Raw genomic sequence first — 8105 nt, forward strand, 5'->3', positions numbered from 1 at the left:
CAAGGTGACCCAGGAAAGGAAAGGGCTTCGAGAGCCCCAGGGAAGCGGAATTGAATGGAAATGGGGGATTTGCGTGGTGGTTCTGGCCGGAGAGGCTGCTGAATTAAATGTGTCTTTTGTGCTGCCAAGCCCCAGGCATTGGAGGGAGGTGGGGAGGGCAGGGCAGGGGGGGCAGACACAGCCCACAGCGCACATGTTTCACTCACAGCCCCAGGATTGGGGACGTAGAGCTGCAGGCTCACAAATCCCTTAAGAGCCTGCTGTGAGCAGCTGGGCAGCCGGCATGAACAGCCTGGGCACCTCAGGAAAGCAGTTTCCTTTCAGAGGGAAGAGCTTGATGTGCCCCACCAGAAGAATAAGGCTATGTATCACAGCCTCTCAGCTGAAGGACTCTGAGCCACAGGTTTCCAAAACTCCTGTGATGTGCTCTCATCATTTCCTGGGCTGGTGTTTGGCTCCCAGTACTGTGGAGCACTTGGCCAGCAGGATGGATTGGGCTTAAAACCAGTACTGCCCCTGCCTGGCTTGTGTCCCTCAATCTCCCATAAAATCTGTTTGCTTTCTAGACGGAGAGCAGCGACAAGACTTGCTGGGACCTGTGCTGACTCTTGCCACACAAGATGACAACAAGGGATGGGCCCCAAGATAGGTAATGCTGGGTTCTGATGTAAGGTGTGGGGGCACATCCAGGATACCAGGAGTTGAGGGAGGACAAGGAGACCCAGCATCTGGGGGGACCACCACTCCTGCATGCTCACTGGGCTACCAAGCCATTCCTTCTCTCTCATGTTTTCTGTAGCAAATAGCCTGTAAACAGTCCCTTGTGCTGGGACACGCCTGGGGAGCCTGACTCCCTCACAGATCTGGTGATGTCTGCTGTGTATCCGGGTGCCACATGCTAAGGAGCAGCCAGCATCCCCCTGCCTTTGTACCCTACTATGAAGGGCCTCCCACAGCCCCTCTGCAGTGCCACATCTCCTCTGGCACTCCAGGCTAGCAGGGGCTGTGGGGCAGGGGAATACATATCGTCTTCCCTCCTCCTCCTGTTGCCTTCCACTGTGGGGCCAGGGACAGTCAGAAGCAATGTCTGTCCCCTACCCTGCCCAGCATCGCCCTCCAAACTGCGCTGTCCCCTCCACAGGTACAAGGCTGTCTGGCTGATCTTCTTCATCCTCGGCCTGGGAACACTGCTGCCATGGAATTTCTTTATGAACGCCAGGGAGGTGAGGGCTTCCCTCTGTTGTCCATGACACTAATTGTCCCCTGTCATGTTGAAGGACCATGGTGTTAGGTAGGTGTGTCAGCAAGGCACAGTGTAGAGCTTCTGTGTTGGAGCGCAGGGGATACCAGCATGTGTGACCTGCGTGGGACGAGTGGCACTGAGGCGGCAGGAGGGATAAGCGTGGGTCTGGAGGGAGGATAAGGGTGGTGTGTGTGTGCTGGGGTGGAGGCATCGCAGAACCTCAGCCTCAGCAGGCTCCTTCCCTTGCAGTACTTCATCAGCCGCCTTAAGGACCCGGAGGAGATGAGCCATGTCACGAACCAGACCTCCAAACCCTCCTACCTGGAGTCCATGTTTGACAACTTCATGACTCTCTGCGCCATGGTGCCCCTCCTCATCTTCACCTGCCTCAACTCCTTCATCCACCAGCGGTGAGCCTTGCCCTGTCCTTGCCCCTGCCAGCCCCCATAGGGCTGCCCAGCCCTGGCCTGTCCTCTTGCCCTAGCACTGAGCCAAGCTGCAGCCTGTTCAGTCAGGTCAAAGGCAAAGCATCCGTCTCCTGTCCTAGAGTTTGGCTGTGATTCCTACAGGAGAGCTCAGTCCCAGCCTCACAGGCTTTTGGAGGGGTGGGTTTTCCTGACTGAGACCCTCTTTTGCAGGATTCCCCAGCAGATTCGCATCTCAGGCAGCCTGGTGGCCATTGGGCTGGTGTTTTTAGTCACTGCAATCATGGTGAAGGTCCCCATGGACCCTCTTCCCTTCTTTGTCTTTACTATGATCAGCATCATCTTCATCAACTGTGAGTGAAGCAGGGGGGGAAGGAAGGGAGCACAGCCCCATGGCTGCGGTTGATGTTGATCTCTCTGGGAGGAAAGCATGAACCTCAGTGTGGGAGAGCCAAGGAGGAGGGGGGCTTGCCTTGCCTCGCCTCGCAGAGTAGGGGCCTTGGCTCCCCAGAGAGACGTGTTCCACCCTTGCCATTGGTTTCTCATTTCTGCTCATCGTTTCCCTTCACAGCCTTCGGCGCTATTCTCCAGGGCAGCCTCTTTGGGCTGGCAGGGCTCCTGCCTGCCAGCTACACAGCCCCCATCATGAGCGGGCAGGGCTTAGCGGGCACCTTTGCTGCTTTGGCGATGATCTTCAGTATTGCCAGTGAGTAATCCCTGCCCTGCAGGCGACAGGGCCTTCCCAGAGCACTGCTGTCACAGGATCTGCTGGGGTCACGCAGCAGGATTGCGTGGGAGATGACAGCAAGGCCTCGCTCCTCTCAGCCCTCATCATCTTTTTCCCTTTTTCTCCCATCTCTCTCTTCCCTTGCCTTCAGTTGGTGCCCAGCAACCCGAGAGCTTCATCGGTTACTTCACCACGGCCTGTGTGGCGATCGCGCTGGCAATCTTCTCCTACATCATTCTGCCTCGCTTGGTGAGACTGTTCTCCTGGTGGGAAAGGTGTGGGGACATGGGACCTTTGCTCATCCCAGCACAAGAACTGGGGCTCACTAGTACCCCACCCGTGGCTCCTACCAGCCTCTACCTCCTGTGTCAGGGCAAGCTCTCCTGTGTCCCGAGGGAGCACTCCAGGATACTTCCCACCTCAGACAGCTCAGTAAGAACATGAGTTTCTGGAATATCTGAGTCGGTGAGAGAGCAGGAAAGCATCACTATCAGGCATAAGTGGAAGCAATACTTGGCCCATATTGCCCGTATCTGCTGTTGCCACACAGCCCCTGGCAGCCTTGTTTCCACGTGCATGACTGAGTTTTCCATGCTGTCTCTCTCCAGGATTTCTTCCGATACTACTCCATGAAGGACAAGACAGAGTACCGTGTGTACAATGCAGAGCTGGAGACCAAGAGAGACCTGATTAAGAAAGGTGAGGGGCTGGGAGGAGGAAGAGAAAGGAAAAAGAGGAAGGGCTGAAAGAAAGAATGAGACAGAAGGACTGAACTAAATCTCATTCTGCTAATGAGAGTATGCACACTCATACTTGTGTCTCTCCCTGCAGATGAGAATGGGATGGAGCAGAATAACTCAAAGGTCATCCCCATCCACAACCCTGATGAGAAGCCCTCTGTTGTTGCTATTTTTAAGAAGGTCTGTGTGTTGCCAGAAAGCCTTGCCCTGCCCTTCTTTTCAGGATGGGCAAAGGTGTATGAGGGCATGGGGATGGGAGACCAGCCCTGCACTGGTCTCTTGCCCTGTGTTTGGTACCAGCATCTTTATTTTATCTGCATAGCTCTGGGTCATGGCTCTGTCTGTCTGCCTCGTCTTCACTGTGACCATCGGCGTCTTTCCTGCCATCACAGCTAAGGTGTCCACTGTCCTCGGAAAGGGAAACAGATGGGGTAAGTGTGCCAGGGAAGGGGGCGAGATAGGAGAAAGCTGGGAAAGAGCTAAATGGGAGAAAAGAAAGTGGGGCTTGAAGTAGCAGGTACTGGGGAGGTGGCCCTGGCTGGATGCCAGGTGCCCACCGAAGCCACTTCAGCACTCCCCTTCACAGCTGGACAGGTAGAGAAAATATGACTAAAGGCTGCTGGGTCAAGATAAGGACAGTGAGAGATCACTCACCAATTACTGTCAGAGAAAAAACAGACTCAGCTTGAGAAAAATTAATTTAATTTATTACCAATCAGATCAGAGCAGGATAATGAAATATAAAACCTAAATCTTAAAACACCTTCCACCCACCCCTCCCTTCTTCCTAGGCTTAACTATACTCACAGTTTCTTTGCCTCCTGCCCCTACAGCAGTGCAGGGAAACAGGGAATGAGGATTGTGGTCAGTTCATCACACATTTTCTCTGCCACTGCTTCCTCCTCAGGGGAAGGACACCTCCCAGTCTTCCCCTGCTGCAGCGTTGGGACCCTCCCATGGCAGACAGTCCTTCATGAACTCCATTGTGAGCCCTTTCCATGGGCCGCAGTTCTTCATGAACTGCTCCACCCTGGATTCTTTCCATGGCGTGCAATCCTTCAGGAACAGACTGCTCCAGTGTGGGTCTCCTGCAGGGCCACAAGTCCTGCCAGCAAATCTGCTTCAGCAAGGGTCTTCCACAGGCTGTAGGTGGATATCTGCTCCACTATGGACCTCCACAGACTGCAGGGGGACAGCCTGCCTCACCATGGTCTTCACCAAGGGCTCCACAGAAATTTGTGCTCTGATGTCTGGAGAACCTTCTCCCCCTCCTTTTCCACTGGCCTTGGTGTCTGCAGAGCTGTTTCGCTCTCATATTCTCACTTCTCTCTCCAACTGCAATTGCACATGTTGGGGTTTTTTTCCCCCTTCTTAAGTATGTTACCCCACCGGCACTAACACTGTTACTGATGGGCTTGGCCTTGGCCAGTGGTGAGTCCATCTTGGAGCCGGCTGGCATTGGCTGTGTGAGACATGGGAGAAGCTTCTGGAAGCTTCTCACAGAGGTTGCCCTTGTAGCTCCCCTGCTACCAAAACCTTGCCACACAAACCCAGTAGAGTAAGCGTGAAGGGAAGAGGAAACCACTGTGCATGATGGTTTGGATGCGGACGCCAGCCTAGCTGGGAGACTATTGCAGGCTTTAGTGGGAAACCAGGAGAACCTAGACCTGAAAGACAGTCTCTGTGCAATTGGCATGAGGGGCTGGGGCATGCTGGGCTCATCACTGACCTTCTCCCCTTTCTGCAGATCTCTACTTCATTCCTGTCTCCTGCTTCCTTCTCTTTAATGTCTTTGACTGGATGGGACGGAGTCTCACTGCCCTCTTCTCGTGGGTAAGTGTGGGACAGGGAGCAAATGTCCAGGCAGTCTCCATCCCCAGGTCCCTCAGCCATGGCTCTCTCTCACTGGGGCTGCCACCCGTGGCTTGGAGCAGGAAGGAGGTGCAGAGCTGACTCCCGCTTTATGTCCTAAGCAGAGATTTATGGGTCAGAGCTGAGAACCACAGTGTTCTTCTGTCCTCCCACCTCTCTTTCAGCATGGCTTGGATGAAGCTGCCTCCTCCATTTCAGCCTCTTTGTAAACAAACCTTCACTCCAGCTATGCAAACAGTGAGACAGGACGGCGACGGGGAAGAGGGTGAAAGACGGGGCAGCCCAAAATAAAACCTCTGGCCTCAGCATAGGACGCAGCTGCTTCAAAGACCCTTGTCCTGGGAGCAGGGCAGAGCCATGCCATATGGGTCACGGAGCTGTCCCCAGCCACATCCCCTTGCTTTCATCTCCCCAGGCTGGGCAAGGAAGGGGGCTGTCCTGTCTGGGTCTTTTCCTGCCCCTTCACCCACTCTCCAAGCACCATTTCCCCGTTATTGTTCAGGCTGTTTGTTTAGAGAAGGTCTTCAGGACGATGTGCCATGGGGTCTGCCCGGGCCTGACTTCCCTGCAGCCTGGAGCTGCTTCTCCCCTGGCCATCACTGCTGGCTGCCCTTGGCCTTGGCCATAAGCCGCCTTGCCTGGAGTCCAGGCCGCAGCCTCCGTGGTGGGATGACCCAGCAGGAGATGTTTCCAAAACAAGTGTGTGGAAAGTCTGACTGCATGTGGTTTGGGCCTCATTTCCCTGGCTGGGGCCCCGCTCGCTCCTTTTTTCCTCCTCAAACAGGAGAGGCAGTTGCTGTCACCAGTTTGCCCCACAGGCATGGCAGCTGGCCTAACCTCAGCTTCCTCCTGTGCTCAGGAAGTGTCCTGTGGCCACGCCAGCCCAGCAGCTCCCAAAGCAGCTGGGGGTCTCTCCTGACCTCAGACCGGTGAGCCCTGTGATCTGCGACCCTGGCACCTCACTGAGGGGACCCCAGACAGGACCAGGCATGTCTCATGCCAGGGGCTGCCTTGGTCCCAGCTGCAGGGACAACCTAACAGGATGTCTCCTTGTTTGTCCCAGTCTCAGTTGTCCAGGAACTCTGGTAGGATCCAAGGAGACTGTAACTTGGTCCATGACTTTCCCACTACATTCCTAAACAGCCCCAGCATAATCCCTTTCCCAGATTGCTGGATCTTGCCCCACTTGGCTGGGGTATGGCGTAGGAGGCCGAAGAGCTGGTTAAAGCCCAGTTTGCAGGCGCTGAGGTGCCAGAAGGGATTTACCTCAGCCAGCCTCGTCCTGCACGGTGGTTCACTGCATGAGCGTGCACAAGGCTCTCCTGCCTGTGTGCCCATTGCCAGCAAGGGCTTAGCAATAACCCACAGACCCAGCTCAGTATTTTAGCTCTGGTGCTGCTGCTCTCCAAGTAGTCTGGGACAGGGCTTTCAGACCTAGCAGGACCTCCTTACCACAGCAGGTGGTAATGCTGAGACTTCTTGTAGCAGAGAAAGTCTCTCAGGAACTTTCCCCTCTCAGTGGCTCCTTTGCAGCCCTGGCACAGTAGGGACAGCCTCTGTATATCCCCTGCCGGCATGCCATGCATGGTATGGGGAATACCCACTCCTCAGCTGCCTGTGTTTTTCTCCCAGCCCGGGAAGGACAGCTGCCTCCTGCCAGTGATGGTGATCCTCCGTGTCATCTTCATCCCTCTCTTCATGCTGTGCAACGTGCAGCCCCGTTACTACCTGCCTGTGGTGTTCTCCCATGACGCCTGGTACATCATCTTCATGATCTTCTTCTCCATCTCCAATGGCTACCTGGCCAGCCTCTGCATGTGCTTCGGGCCCAAGTGAGTAGGAGCTGGGGACGAGGGAAGGGTTGGTTACACCCCCGGATGACAGTCCTGGCCTGACTCCTGGAGTCTAGCTCTGCCCAGCTCGGTGTCTGGAGAAGGGGCCACAGGTACAGAAGAGAGTTGGCACTACCTCCAGTGTCCCATCTCCTAGGCTTGTGCCTCTGCATCCTAGGGATGAGGAAGCTGTTTGGGCTCTCCATTTTCCTCGCTTGCCACGCAGGGGAAGGGAACAGATGCAGCAGGGATCTGGAGGGGGAGCTAAGTGTGGTACAGCACCCACAGCCTTGCCCAGCACAGGTGGCATGAGGAGCCCAGCTGGGGCTCAGCCAGGCAGGATACAGTGCACAGGGGCAGGAGTCAGAGAGGGATATCCCTGGTGCTGGGAGCTTTGGGGTTACCTGCCTGATGCACTTTTTCTGTATGAGTCTGCAGTCCGGAGACAGGCTCCTGGAGCCAAGGTGAATTTGCTTTTGCTGTTCCTCTACTGCAGAGGAGCCTCCCATCTCCACTGAACAGCAGGGCATGGGGCAAGCATCCTGAGGATGGATCTGACACCTGTTTCTCCCCTAGGAAAGTGCTTGTGCATGAAGCAGAGACAGCTGGAGCCGTCATGGCCTTTTTCCTGTCGCTGGGATTGGCCCTAGGAGCTGCGGTCTCCTTTCTGTTCCGAATTCTCATCTAGCAGAGGCACACAGAGGGTGCAGGGACACCGAGAGATGGCTCCGCATCCTCCTCTGAGGCCCTGGACACCTCAGCACTGTGGGAAAATAACACCTCATGCCTGTCCCTGCCAAATCACACTGCCACAGCAGACGTTACACCAGTGATGGTTCCACTCCTGCAGGGTTGGCCTGGCTCCTGCCATGCTCGGCTGTGTGACGCCTTCAGGCCTACGTGCCTTCTCCTTCCCCATGCTGTGTGTGTTGTAAGACCCCCAGGATCTCACAGAGGTCCAGCTGCCTCCCACACTGCGTAACCTCCCCGGCTCAAGGCCAAAAGCCATTTTCAGCCTCTTCCTCTCTGACAGAGTGGAAGGCTGGTATCCAGTGTTATTCCCTCTTGTGCCCCTCTCCCCAAGGCACCTAGGGACTTGCTCTCCTCTCCTCTCTTCCAGCGGTCCTGGAAATATCCCACATCCCTTCTCCTCCTGGTAAGACTTGCGCATAGGGAGGAGAGCCCCAGCCAGCCTCACAATCCCTGCTCTCGGCTAGACGCACATGCCCCTGTGCAATGGTATCCCAGGGGCACAGACATCTGTGT

The 8105-nt window shown here is 55.5% G+C and overlaps 1 protein-coding gene across 11 annotated transcripts in view; it reads left to right on the forward strand.

Annotated features, from left to right (window-relative positions):
* The window catches only part of SLC29A1 (solute carrier family 29 member 1 (Augustine blood group)), a 33922-nt gene extending 25823 nt beyond the window's left edge, over positions 1–8099 (forward strand). For all 11 annotated transcript variants that reach the window (XM_027887656.1, XM_027887663.1, XM_027887659.1 and 8 more), the window contains 12 exons: positions 567–649; positions 1142–1223; positions 1493–1653; positions 1882–2021; positions 2240–2374; positions 2547–2644; positions 3004–3094; positions 3227–3315; positions 3458–3566; positions 4883–4968; positions 6640–6839; positions 7416–8099. In XM_027887656.1, coding sequence (XP_027743457.1) covers positions 621–649; positions 1142–1223; positions 1493–1653; positions 1882–2021; positions 2240–2374; positions 2547–2644; positions 3004–3094; positions 3227–3315; positions 3458–3566; positions 4883–4968; positions 6640–6839; positions 7416–7527 — 1332 coding nt within the window. In that variant the 5' untranslated portion in view covers positions 567–620 and the 3' untranslated portion in view covers positions 7528–8099. The remainder of the gene's footprint in view (positions 1–566; positions 650–1141; positions 1224–1492; positions 1654–1881; positions 2022–2239; positions 2375–2546; positions 2645–3003; positions 3095–3226; positions 3316–3457; positions 3567–4882; positions 4969–6639; positions 6840–7415) is intronic.
* Positions 8100–8105: the final 6 nt, after the last annotated feature.

This window comes from Empidonax traillii, unplaced genomic scaffold, assembly GCF_003031625.1.
Source record: "Empidonax traillii isolate 1590-97213 ecotype Southwest subspecies unplaced genomic scaffold, ASM303162v1 scaffold218:size1087226, whole genome shotgun sequence".
Classification (NCBI taxonomy): domain Eukaryota; kingdom Metazoa; phylum Chordata; class Aves; order Passeriformes; family Tyrannidae; genus Empidonax; species Empidonax traillii.